This window comes from Ostrea edulis, chromosome 7 (genome assembly GCF_947568905.1).
Source record: "Ostrea edulis chromosome 7, xbOstEdul1.1, whole genome shotgun sequence".
Classification (NCBI taxonomy): Eukaryota; Metazoa; Mollusca; class Bivalvia; order Ostreida; family Ostreidae; genus Ostrea; species Ostrea edulis.
The window spans coordinates 48,024,041-48,038,925 of NC_079170.1; the positions used below are offsets into that span (position 1 = coordinate 48,024,041).

At 34.3% G+C, this 14,885-nt stretch overlaps 1 protein-coding gene across 1 annotated transcript in view; it reads right to left on the reverse strand.

The window, feature by feature from the left end:
* The window catches only part of LOC125656458 (multiple epidermal growth factor-like domains protein 10), a 28,878-nt gene extending 18,864 nt beyond the window's left edge, over positions 1 to 10,014 (reverse strand). Inside the window, exons 1-2 of the mRNA XM_056145733.1 lie at positions 9,999 to 10,014; positions 6,335 to 6,484 (exon numbers count right to left, since the gene is read on the reverse strand). Coding sequence (XP_056001708.1) covers positions 6,335 to 6,484; positions 9,999 to 10,014 — 166 coding nt within the window. The remainder of the gene's footprint in view (positions 1 to 6,334; positions 6,485 to 9,998) is intronic.
* Between the last annotated feature and the right edge of the window lie 4,871 nt (positions 10,015 to 14,885).

Here is a 14,885-nt window from a genome sequence, read left to right on the forward strand (position 1 = left end):
GTTTGTTTTAAAACTCTACAATGACTAATGAGGTCTTCAAACTTAACAGAGAGTATCAGGTCTGCCTTTGAGCAATCCTTCAGGAACTAGTATGTATATATGATTGTATACGTCACGTTGTATCAACTACTCAATCCTGGATCCTGGAATTATGATGATTTCTTCTTTAATGTGAGACATATGACCAAATCTATATTTCTAAACCTTTAGACATATCTTTGCTGATAACACATATAGCCAATGCGAAATTCAAATATATTATAAATCAAACCTGTACTGCAATGTACAGAGCTCGAGTTAAACTTGATGTTTACACAAAAACTTCATTACATAAAAATCTGAAATAGTAATAGGATTATTTTGAATATATTAAATATAAATCATAAAAACATAACAAAACAATAGCATTATTTAGTAAAACGAATACATTTGTAATCTGAACAAAAACATTAGTAATATGATTAGTAAAAAGAATAAACTAAATAGCATAAAACCAATCAATCAAATATCAACAAAATCAATTACTGAATAAAAAAACTGTCAAAAAGCAGGGCTGTGACAACTTTAGTAGTGATTAAAAATAGTCTTGAACATATACAAACTCTTTGTCAACAAAGAGTAACTCCTTGCAAACTCAAAATCACTCCTTCTTGTCACTTTTCAAAGTTTACTTTACAGAAATTGAAATTTTACTTATATTATCAAAAATATATTTTTAAAATATTGAGACCCTTTTAGAACACACTCTTTTCTGTCTTCTTCAATGTGTTATTCTTGTTAGAAGTTAATCAAATTTGCTAAATGCTCACTTTAAACGAGGCTGTTGGAACCCCACCATCATCAACTTCTTTGTCAGTTGTCTGCTTCGATTCAAAAACTGGCCATAAGTAGAACAAGTTCTTGTGTATCGAATCAGTTGAGAGATATAAACACCATATGTAGGTGATAATGGAATATTGCTACATAAATATGGAAATTTGAGGCTGGAGAATTGAAATCATCCTCTTTGTCATAAAGTTCAGCTGTTAGTTTGCCGTTAATATCTAATTTCAATGAAATATCAAAGTATGAATCAGAAATGAACGACTCCGTGGTGTCTTTTATTTCGAGTTCACTGGGATATATTGAATCGCCATATCAATGAAAATTATTATTGTTCATAAATAATACAGCTTCGATATGAAAGGTGAAGATAACGAGCAGTGATGAATCTCATAACTCCTACAAGCAATGCAAAGTAGTATCTAAATGTCGAATTGAAGGCCACAGCGAGATATTTTTCTTCTCAAATAGAAGTTTTTGAATAAATTCTGCTTCAAAGGAATATAGAAACAGGTCAGCTAACAAAGGAGCACAATCCATGCCCATGGGAATTCCAACAAACTGTTGGAAGACCTGATGACCAAATACCACGAAGATATTGTCAATGAGGAACTCCAGCATATTTCTTATTTCAAGTTCAGAGTACCTGTGCATGGAATCAGAGTGGCTTTTAACAACGTAATTTTTTGGATGACTGATCACTAGATAGGAATATTTGCGTTTTCCATTTCTGTTGAAGAAGCAACTGCCTATGATGTCAAAAAGTCTAGTCTTTAATCTATCTTGAGTCTTGTAAACTGTTGAAAAGGTTTTGATGTTGTTGATTTGAGAAAAGTTTTGCGATTTCAAGTTTACCAAAAGTTCTTTAGAACTTTTTAGAATCCACATTTGATTTACACCACTTCTGGCATATGTAGGCGCACAGTACGTTTGAAGTTTCTCCTTCACAGCTGTTAATGTTTTCGGGAGGAGCAAACATAGAACATTTACTCAATCTAGCAATGAATCTTTGTTTGTAAGGGCTTTTATGAAGTTTAAGAATACACCATAGGTACGGTAAATCTTAATCATCCGACCCATTGACTGGTGTCTAAAACTTAAGCATGGTTTTGAAGAATTTCGAATTTTCAAAGGGTAGTTGGAGTATAAGTACGATTATCAAAATTGGAATTAATGCCAAGATCGTTTAAACTATTGTTGTAATAATGGGCCTTACAAACAAATACAATGCTGCTACAAGCTTTGTCAGCTGGAACCAAACCATATTCCTCATGTAATCTATCTTTTTTATCACTTCTGGCTTGCTAAACACAGAAGGATAGATGGTATGTAATTTTCTTTTAATGTGTCTATTGCGGAATTTTAATGAATGATATAACTTACTGTTCAAACGGTATTCTGCTTTCAATAATTGGCCAATTAGACCTGTGTCCAGGCCTTTCCTTGCTTCTTCGCTGTTATTCTTGGGTCGTTCTGACGTCACAAAGTGCAATTTTGAAGTTCAAAAAGCGAGACAGATTTTCAAAAATGGATCGTTTTCGGTGTAGATTAATAATAATTGTGGACAGTCTGAACATTTATATCTTTGACGGATTTTGCATTAAAACAACGATTTCTATATTATTTTTCTAAAATAGCTCAAAAAATTAATTTCCAATGAACTTTTATCATATCCAAAAGACCTGAGATTGCCAGGCGTTGGCGTAAGAACAGCCATTACCTCGTAATTTAGACGCAACATTGGGATCAAGAATTGAACTTGAACTTCACGATTGTCACACGAGCGCCTTAATAACTATGCTAAAGCGACCGGTATTAGAAATGATATAGATTTTATTGGCTGATCTGGAGGCGGATACAGGAATTTTAATCATATTTTGTTTGTAGCAAAACACTTTGGGTTGTGTCCTTTCTTCTAGATGGAGAAATTACTTTGTAAGTCGTGAAAGTTCTTTCAATGTTCTGCTGCCGTCTCTGGGAAGAAGATGTTTGCTTACTTACATGCACCGCCTCACCTTTCACCTTCTTTATCTTTAAACATATTGCAAATTCTGACAATTTTCAATTATTTCTTGCGATTGTATTATCGTACCTAACCGCAATTATTTTAAGTGTTTGTCTTCTAAACTCAAATTAGAAGTAAATGGATGGCAAATGCATAGAAAATATATCAATGTGTTCTCTCTCTCTCTCTCTCTCTCTCTCTCTCTCTCTCTCTCATTCTTTTTCTCTAAAATTGTGAAATACAAACCATCACAGGGTCAGGATATCTTGTCTGTTGAAATTCCTGTAAAACGATATGAAAAGTTCAATGATTTATTTTCATACGTGCTATAGCATGATAACTTGTAAATACTTTTGTATGTAATAAATTACCTTTCTGAATTGTAACCTTTTCGGTTATTGTCAGTGCCATGAACTATTGATAACATGATAATGAATGATTAACTTAGTGCAACACCTGTTAAAATTAAATTTCATTACAAGGAACAGATCGTGTCCAATACACTTTTACATAATTTCCCAATCAATAGCTTAGCATGGAATTAAAGTATTAACGTTCGAGGAGAGATAACTCCGCATGCAGTGCATATGTAATTTCATCTAATGTGTGAATTGGTGGTGTACTTTGACGAACTCAGTGATCAATGGTGTCCTATATGTTTCAGCAGGTTTAAAATTTAGACTATTGGAGCAGGTCGTGGTTGTGTCGCAACTGACTCTCTCCGCAAATGATCCTGCACATCACGATCACAATGTGGTCTGACATTGTCGTCCATGAACACTGGTCTTGGTCGAGGAGAATGATTGTCAAAATGAAACACAACACTTGCAGCAAGAATATCCCTTTAGTAATTTTGTGGAATATGGTTGCCTATAATTCTGATAAGATCCAGCTTCCCGTCAGAGGAAACATCCCCATATTTTAACTGATCCACACAGCCCAATACCATAACTTCCACCAATAAACGGAATCGTCTCTACAATATTTCGTTCAGCATATGCAGTTGTAGGTGGTCGCCATCCACGCATTCATCCATGTGATATGTAACAAATAGCGACTCTCCTTCGACCAATGGACTATGGTTACAAGCAAAGGTATTTTATTTGACTTCTTGCATAATGGCCAACCGACTGCAGTCGATTCAACACTTTCTCGTTAAAAGCAAACGATGTGGCAACCATCTCAGCAATTGGTTTTGTTTAATCATCCTTCTGAATGCTTTTGTCCTCCCTAAGATATGTTTAACGGTATCTTCTAGATCTTGCGCGGTCTTTGACGTCATTTGTTAAATACTACTTTCAGAGAATTATATAGATGGTTGAATAGTGATGACAAATTTATCTCAGTGACATTCCTGCTCCTTTCATTCCAATAATCTGTCATTGGATTGTATTTAAGGGGTCCGTGTTTGCCCAACTATCAATTTTGTATTGCTTATAGGAGTTATGAGATTGATCACTGTTCGTTATCTTCGCCATTCATCTAAAGCTTGCGGAGGACCCATACTTTCAATGTGCAAGAAAAAAACACCCTAATTTATCAAACTGTATAGGTTACAGAAAGAGCTGACTCACTGTTTACTAAACTCGCAATTTTGTTGTAAGTGAGTATTACAGTCACACGGGCGATTCTCAACCAATTGAGTGGACAATGAAAAGTCGGAGATAAAAAATAATAAACAATACACAATATGAATATAGGTGTATTCTAAACAAAGTGTATACTAAATTGTGCTACTAAATTCAAAATCATTGCTCTGTTTTCAAAAATGTTTGGTTTCAACAGTCTCGTTTGAAGTCAGCATCTCGCAAATTCTATGGTCTTTATGGTCTTTATGTTGATTTATTTGCAAATACAACCTGTATTTAGATCCAGTGCTGTCTCACGCGCTTCATACCAACTGTTGGGCCGTTCTTTTTGTACTGATTTTGACTACGGATTAATCCGTTTACCTGATCAAGATAGAGGGTCCATGGTGAATGTGACCGGTCAACAAGGGATGCTTACATCTCTTAGGCACCTGATCCCGCCTCTGGTGTGTCGAGGGATCCATGTTTGCCCTGCTCAATTTTGTATTATTTTTGGATTTATGAGATTGATCACTGCTCGTTATCTTTACTTTTCATAAAGGGGTACCATATGAAGCATTAACTTATTTGATCTCTCAAAATATCCCCATGAAGTTAAAAAAAAAACCTGGTCTTCCACAAAGCTAAGCCCACGGATTACTTGTCACCAGCTTAAGAAACGAGATGAATTTAACACCCCCTCTATCTGTCGATAAAATTACACCTCCCCTAGCTCCCATCTCCACTTTATTGTTGTTCTTTATCGATTTTGCTTTATCAATCTGTTGTCGACCTTTGCAGATGTGTTTTTTCCGATATTATGCGTTTCCATTTACCTTAATATACATTTATTCTTGCTATGCATATTTGTATATTTCCTTATCTCATTTATCTTATTTTCATCTCTTGTATTATGCTATGTTCAAACTATCATGATTTGCGCCACGATTGAAACCGTGGTCTTAATCGTGGAACAATCGTGGTGATCGTATCAAATCTTCCCTAATCTTGGAGTGCATTGTGTCATGTGTTGATAGTAGCATGTTTTTTAATGTGAAAACAATTATACGATCAACATGATTAATTTCCATTGGCTATAATCGTATCAGATTGTATTGCATCGAAACAGAGTGCATCTAATCATGCTTCCAAATCGTGATGATTCCAGTCAATTATACAAGGTAAACACCACGCTTTGTTGCAATGCGTTGCGATGTTGCACCATCTGTCACGATAGTTATAATATTCAATCATACAGTAATGCTGCCGATGCCACGTTGTCATCAACCTCAACTTCCGCCATTTTCAATGGTTGTGGGCTGTATGGTTCACTTTCAAAATAAAAATGAAGTCAATGGTCAGTCGGGCTGTATATATACATATCGGGGTCCAATCGTAGTTCAAACAGTGATCATCTCGATCCTGATTGTGAAAGACATCGCATTCACAGTCGTATTGTATTGCAACATAGCGCACCGGTTCGTGATTAACGTATCGTAATATGCACGTACACGATCGTCACAAATCGGGAATTCGGATTGTGATGATCGTATGAGATTGAGGTCCAATCACGAACTTTATCGGAACAATCTAATCAGAACGTATGTGATCGTATCTGAACGGTGTTCAGATTGTGTCATCTGAAATTTTCTATCGTAACATTTCCGTATCAAAGATCAACAATTAGTACAAGAACGCATTAACTTGCATCACCTCGTATCAAACCCTGAAATCCCATAAAACTTCCGCGATCAACTACGAATGGTTAACAGTTACCTTCGTAATGGATCGCACGACAGTGTGAACCAGCCATTAAGTAACTGTTTTCAAAAAATATTACGTAAGAAATATCATTATTACCATCTCCATATAAATATTCAACGCAAATGAATTATATTATACGTGTATGAAATTACAATGTTCTTTTTCAAATTTTTACCTCTGTTTGCAGACCAAGTAGTTGGCAGACATCCGTATTGGTGGTTACACTCAGATATTGGACAAGTGCACCAAAATTCACAGTGCCATCCGTATCGCGGGTAAGGACATTCACTGGTACAATTATAACCGTAAAATCCAGAGACACATTCTACAATCGATAACATAGAAAAGTGAAGTATAATATGCACGACAAACTGCTAACTTCATCGCATTCATTGTTAAATGATTTGAACGTACCTTGACAGAAATTGTTGACTCTGAAGTAATTCTTACAACATTCCGTTGCGTCTTCTGTAATTGTTCTAAAGTTTTTTTTAAAAAATCAGTTAAACATATAGACATTATAATGCACTCCCAACTATGAAAAAGTAATGATTTTGGGACTATTCAAAATTTATAGTAAAGTCAGGTAACCCCGCGTCTTTGGCACACAAGTCCAGCACTCTTCCAATCGAGCTAAATGGTTAATCCTTAGTCGCCTCTCACGACAGGCAAGCAATCAAGCGAAGGGTACTGAGGGCCTATTCTAAACCAGATCTCCATACAAATTTTGCCAATAAACTCAGAAACGTTTCCTCCAGAGTTACAGCTTGAGCATTTAATGTTTCATATGTGAGGTGAAGTCAGTAAGCTATGATATAATCTTACTTGATTAGTGAATATCGTAAAATTAATTGAAAATCTACTTTTGTTTCTGATAAACTATTCTGAAATATCAAAAATGAGAGTAAAATAGCGGACACGCTCCACAGCCAAATGGCGAATCTAAGCCAGTTTTCTTTTTTCTCTTTCTTAATGACATCTTAATATAATATGATATGAAGTATTGCTTATAGGAGTTATGAGAGTTATGAGATTGATCACTGTTCGCTATCTTTACCTTTCATACATCTCATTCAACGACCAACGATCCGACACATCGATTTTTTTTTAAATACTATATTTCTCTGATATTTTCGATGTTCTTAATTTTTCCCGAGATTATAGAAGTCAATGTTACGACTTTTTGTAATAATTTGATGATAGTTACTGATATACTGATGTGACTGATAAATACAAACACATGGATAAACACAAAACAGTTTTTATTTTGGTAGAAGATGTAATGTGATGACAAAGATCTTGAAAGTAAGTAATAAGTAGAAAACATCCAATATGTCAGATATAAAATGGTCCGGGACTGTTCTGGGAAGTTTGCGCCTTATAACTTTAAAGTTAAAGCTGACATGAATTAATAGATATTGTAGAATTCTCTGTGTCCGCCATATTTATCTGCTTACGCGCGATATTAGATGAATGTTATATGTATCAGGGTTTGCACGGTATATAAGGGGATGAGTTTTGCTACGCTTCTCTTCATATCAGTGTTTCCTATTTACCTGTGCGGGTAGCTTCGACAGGTAAAACCTACATCTCCTATACTAAATTATAGAACACCACAATGAAATAAAATCACGTTTTAGAACATCATGCAGTGCTTAGAATTACAATAAAAATAAATTTAGAAGAGCTTTTCCTTACGTGAATGTGCCTACAGTTGCAATAAACATGTCAAAATTATACAAAAACTTGGAGAAATATTTTATCCATTATCTATTGATAGAATGGAATAGGCAAAGGACATAAGATTTATACCATTTACACTTTCTTAAAAAAAATGTAAATACATAATTACTTCTGTAACTTATGCACATGACATGTATCCTCGTCATAAAAACGCATCGAATGCGGACGACTATTTGTCTGGTTCTACTCGTAATATATGTCAAAAATACTCTAAGTAGTAGTAGAATTAATCCCTTTATCTGCATAATCCAAGAAACAAAACGATAAACTCCATTTGTATTCCTACAGTAAAGACGTTGTCACTTGTTGTTACAGACCGCGACACACTTTGTCCGTGCCGATCAGCAATCTTCAATCAGGGAAAGTATCATAGTATAATATTTACCTTGAATTGTGCCCGAATCCTTATACCGTATGATTTACTGGCCAGAGTGTTACAGATTTGTAAATCAGTTGATAATTTAGGTACATAAATTGCGCATGATCATACAGTTTGCATATACAACACTGTACGAGTGTGTGGGATTGGAGAGAGAGAGGGATATTCAAACGATGATCTAGTTGGCTGATTGGCTATTTTATTTATTTCTCACTAACTTTTCAATTGAGAATCTTTGTTTTGTCTTTTATTTAGGGTGATAGGTCATCTCTGAACATGGCTACTGCGCTGTATACGTAGAATATGGAATATAATTCAAAATAATGGTATCCAAGCATAAATAAACTAGCTCATCTTATCATAATTCAAAGTGCTTGACTGTATGTTTATACAAGTTGGCATTGCGATTAGAAATATCTAATCGATGAAATTTTTACATTCAATGTTTAAGAATTTCTTGCACTGTATTCTACCACTTTATATAAAAAGAAAATAGATATAAAATCCACGATCACTATGGCATTTCATAAAAATGGCATGTAGCAACATAAAATGTAATAACGACACAAAATGTAATAAACTATTATTATCTCCCGTTTATGCTAATTTGGTGCTCAATAGATATTGTATATCTATGATATTTTGTGTTATTACATCCTGTGTTGAACTCGACGCAAATTGTACTAATGCAAAATGTAATGATTGAGTTTATCGTATTCTGTTTCGTTATCAGGCACATAGAATCACGGGGGCTGCCCCCCACCTCTTATTGTTATTAACAATGACCATTATTTGTTATTTTTTAATGCAAATAAAATATATATTGGTGACCCTCACTTGCCCCCAGCTTGATACAATAGTTTTAAAAACCCCACAACCAATTAAGAAAATGCAGATTGGGTAAAAAAAAAAGAAAATTATGAGGCACTATTAGTAGAGGACTCTAACTATCCCATCCTACCCCTACCTCCAATGATTGAGGGGAAAAGAAGTGGAGGGTATTGAGGCATTCAAAGAGGCCCCTCCACTCACACTCTCCCCTCTCACGAATTACGACTTTGAACATCGATCGGAATAAACATCTTGGTTTGTTTGGATTTTTGTTTTGTTTTCTCGTTGTCATTGTTCATCTTCTTTTTTAATTATTATTGTCATTTTGCATGGCAAGAAATTTTGAAGAATCCAATTTTCCATTTTATTTTTCTTCCAGCTGCATTTTCGGTAAGTGCATATCTCCAGTACCTGTTGAATACATGTGAGCATTTGATGCAGGTTTTTTTTTCTATCTCTAAGCCTTGGCAACGGGATAGAAAATATATGTTACCACGGATAAAAGTTACTATTTATAATGAGAATAATTTATCTATCACCTGTTTTATTCAACATTTAAAAGTTACTTTATGACCATGTTATATACTATAACATAGTTTGGGATATTGTAAAAACAAAATGCCCAAAAATACATGTCGCTACAACATATAGTTTACATTATTCATATCTTAGCAAGAAACATAACGCAGGGTAGATATACACAGTCTAATATGAAGAATCCGGATCTCTCGGGGACAGGATTTCTTCCCAGAAGCCTAACAGTTATGCAGCTAACATCATAGTGAGATATTAAAAATCCTTACGATTTAAAATTTAACATCCTTCGAAATTATCTCAATATTGATAACCTCTTTCATGGTATTTCTAACAACTTTTAACTACTTACCCAGTTGAGCATCCATGTATACCAGCTTTTCTTGAGAATAAAGCTACAGCATAGCAAGCAAACACGGCATGATTGTGAAACATTGTGCTGTACATTTTGCAATCTGGGTTTGATTGATACATTTATCTTTCCTCGTTTTATACATCTCTCACGGTGTCACAAATTAAAAACAGGACGGAATACAGGGACACTTTTAATCTCTTATTAACTAAACCAGCCTAATATGCTTTATCATACATGTTCTACAAACTAATGAAAAAGTGAAGATAACAAACATTGATCAATCTCATGCATATCATAAAGAATAAAAAATTGAGAGTAGGGCAAACAAGGACCCCTGGACATACCAAATGTGGAACTAGGTGCATTGGAGGAGTAAGTAACCCCTCATAACAATTCTCACTCGTCGTGAGCCCTATATCATATTCAAGTAAACGGGGAAATCCGTAGTCAAAATTAATATACAAAGAAAGTCCAAACATTTGGTATTAAACAGATCAGATAGCTTTCGACTTAGTAATATGTTGTATTCAAAATTATATCATTTCATAACCATATAATTTGCAAACTGTTCACTTTAAATGAGACTGTTGAAACCCCTGTACCATAAACTTATGTGCCAATAGTTGAAAAAACATCAACACCATATGCAGGATAAAATGAAATCTTGCTAGATAAGAATACGAAGTCGACGATGAATGCCTTAGGTCGAGTTTTTAGTTTGCCGTTACAATTTTATGTAACGTCTATATCAACTCTGAAAGATAACAATCTCAGTGATATTGGAGACAGGAATACTTGAAATGGAAGAGCAATTACTACAATCACTTATCCTTTTGAACAACTTTCTTCACCACCTACACATACTAAAGGAATGGTATATACAGAACACGTTCAGAAATAAGATAACTCAAAGCGAACACGAAAATTTCAAGTCCATATCAAATGCGCCAATATACTATACAGTATGTCAATTTGCATAATATATATCATATATTATATATATATATATATATATATATATATATATATATATATATATATAATCTTCAGAAGATTTGAAAAGAAAACGCTAAAGCTTAACTTAACATCTTTACGTTTCTTTCAGAATGCTGCTGCTGTATTTCCCATCATCAAGGGCATAAAAGGCGAAGATAACGAACAGTGGTCAATCTCACAACTTTTTGATCAACATGTATCTCACATCTAGACCTATACTCGACCTACGTCACAATCAAATGTAAATGCGGAGCCACGTGTCGTTTCCCGAAATGTGGTATTTTAAAGATATCGGTTTGATTTTTACATGGTGATATGAATGTCCGATATCGATTCCTTCTAAGGCGTTCTTATCAGCTGCGGTCAAATTTTGTATTAAAGGGGGGAACTAAAGAAGTTTCAAGCTTTAGAAAAAAAGCAGTTGGAGAACAGACAACATTTTGGGGGATGAGGGCGTGTCAATTGCATTGTACATGTCCATGAGGTACATTGACTATTCATGTATGTAAAAGTTTTAGAATCATATGGAATTACGCGGGCATCAGAAAGTTGGAGAGACGATGGGAAAGGGGCGACCAATTCATATTTCCATTATGATAATAATGTTATCTATTTTGTAAGGATCCGGGTTAAAATAATAGCCCATGCTTGTCGTAAGAGGCTACTAAATGGGGCAGTCTTTTTGATGAGACCGCAAAAACCTAGACCCCGTGTCACAGCAGGTGTGGCACGCTAAATATCGCTACTCAAAGGCCATCAGCGTCGAGCATAGACTTAAGTTTTGCAGCCCTTCACCAGCAATGATGACGTCTCCATATGAGTATAAAATTCTCGAGCGTAATAATTGCTAATTGCTGCATCGTCGGAAACCCACGGTTGATTACGCTTCGTTCCTCTCTCCATCACGTGATCGAGAGAGGAACGAAGCATAATCAACCGTGGGTTTCCGACGATGCGCAGCTGTTGAATCCAAATTATCATGAACAAATACACGGTAAGCTTGTGTAAAAATAAAAGTTCATACTTCACTGCTCCAGTGACCACAGACATCGTAGTTGTATTCGCTGCTCCAATGTTGCAGATATTGACGTAAGCTTCAAAGAACGGTTGCAAATAATTTGTTTTATTTCAAAGACCGTCAAAAATTTGTCTTTTTTATCTCATCCCCTTCCTTTTTTCAAAATTATTGGAACGACATCTGTATAACGCGATTAGTTCCATATTGAGATTGCATCTCATTAGATCAGAGTAAGTAGTGTACATGAACGTATATATCCAATTTAAATGATTTCATGACCAGTAGATATTCATATAAAACTTTGTCTCAGGATAAAAGATATAACACACATTCCACACATGCATTAATCATATCAGCAAAACCATCAAAATTCAGTTTGTTACTTTCGTTTTACATTCACAATGTGAATAACCTTCTCTAGGATGCTTTTTTCAGTTAAAATGTAAAATCTAATTGCAAACCACATGTATGCTTATAGTTTAACATATTAGTTCACATTATTATCCAAGGTTGTAAATATACTTAAATTTCACATATCGTATGAAAATATGATAATGTATCATTCAAGATTCTTAATTTTTTTTTTGGGGGGGGGTGTACTTGTTGTAGAGCTTATAGATTTAAAATGTTACTTCAACATATGATTTTCTTACGCAAATCCTTTTTCTGAGATAATAATCTGTAAATTAAAAACAATTTATTCAAGTCCATAAAAATTTGGAAAAGAGACCAATATTGACATCAAATGGTATTTTTAACAGTATTTCTTATAACAAGTTTGGTCTCACAAAGTGTACATTATGAAAATAGTTATTCAAATTTATTAAAATAAATGATTACATATCATTAAATATATAGTCTATGTTGTTTATTACAGTCCATTTGTTGGGGGAAATGATAATTATTAAGAAAAATAAGAAGGAGGAATACATTTTCATTAATACTGATTACATGTGGATGGGGTACTTTCTTGTGAGAAGCAATAACAATGACAATATCATTGTAATGTTCTTGTATTTATTTACGTTTTATGCTAAATTTTCCCCAGAGTTATTTTCCTTCACATCTACAAGAGTTATTTTCCCTGATAATGTGAATTAGTTATCTTTCTTTTTTAAAAGCGTTAATGTTCCTTACTTCCTGTTTACTTGTTTTGGGTGTGACCCACATCACTCACCGTTCACTCTGAGCTCCTCAGATTTTCATCCGTATGCAGGCACACAGTGTAAGTACATTGTGATATTTGTGCATATTTACTGTTGTGTATATCATTATGATGTGTATTATTTGCTATAATTAGGAATTGAGACTGTATCAGTAATTCTCTCATTCACTCTTAAAATTATGGAAAACCATTATTGTCATAAACGTTATATGTATAAAAGTACGGTTATCAAAATTTTCCTATGGAAAGCCATTTGTGCTATAAATACATATTTTGGACTTATATTGTTACTTTTTGATAGTTCTTCAGCCATTATTATTGTTATTACAAATTTGGCATATGTTTCATTCTATCCAATAGCTATTATATATGTTCTGTGAATTAATTAGTAATTAGAACATGTTTCTTTGTTTCAGTCTTTTACCACACACACGCACACGCATACATGTACATGGTTTAGGACTAGTACCACTTCGAAAGGAATAAAGTCTACTGAATTCCACCGAGATCTTTGTGAAGTTGTATACATGTACAGTATCATGGTTATACTATCTGCGAACGAATGGGCAGAATAAGCATGTTAACAGATATATTTGTTTAATGTTTATATATCACCGGAATATATATCTATCTTCTAAAGGCAATCTTTTCATGATTGACTCCATTTAAGGTCGAGTATATATATACCTTAACATGACTATTTAGAAAATATAAGTTTTAAACGCATCTTCCAAATCATGAATGACAATGACCATCTAAACGTCTGCATAACTAGTACAATTTTGAACCACATACATATAGAAAACAAAGTTTTACAAAGACAATACGGCTACTGAGTGAATTATATGATGATGAATCTTTACCCTGTTCACTTTTCTGAAATGTATCAGATTAATCAGTATTCCTGTGCATCAATATGTGCATTATCCATTAATGTTTGAGTGCATGTAAAGTAAATAGCTTCTTGGAAATCGACATATTATAATACTTTAACTACAAAAACCGTGAACTTGCCAGATCATTCATTCAAACAACGAGGTCAGATAGAGAATACAAATCATGAATGGATATTCACATGTACAAATTATATTGATAAATCAGCCACACAAGTTTGAATTAAGTAGGGTTAATAGTTCATTAATAGGAAATGGGCAATCTCTAAAACTTTAACGTTCAGGAACACCTCCAACAATGACACCGGTGATATGACTATAGTTCTGGATATTCTGTTTCGGCAAGCTCAACATTCAAAAAACTTTTAAATAATTCAAATTCTAAAAAGACTGAAGAAAATAAATCCTATACTACTTGATTAAAAGTGAAGATAACGAACAGTGATCAATCTCATAACTCCTATAAGCAATACAAAATAAAGAATTGGGCAAACACGTACCCCTGGATATACCAGAGGTGGGATCAGGTGCCTAGGAGGAATAAGCATCTCCTGTTGACCAGTCACACTTGCCTTGAGCCCTATATTTTGAACAGGTAAACGGAATAACCCGTAATCAAAATCAGTGTGAACAGAACGGCCTGGCAATTTGCATGAAAAACGTCAGACAACATTTGACCCAATGACAGTTTGTATTGGCAAACTAGATTATTATATAACGACCATAGAATTTGTGAAAAGTTGACTATAAATGAGACTGTTGAAACCCCCTGTAACATCAACTTGCTTGTCAGTAACCAATTAAAATCAGAC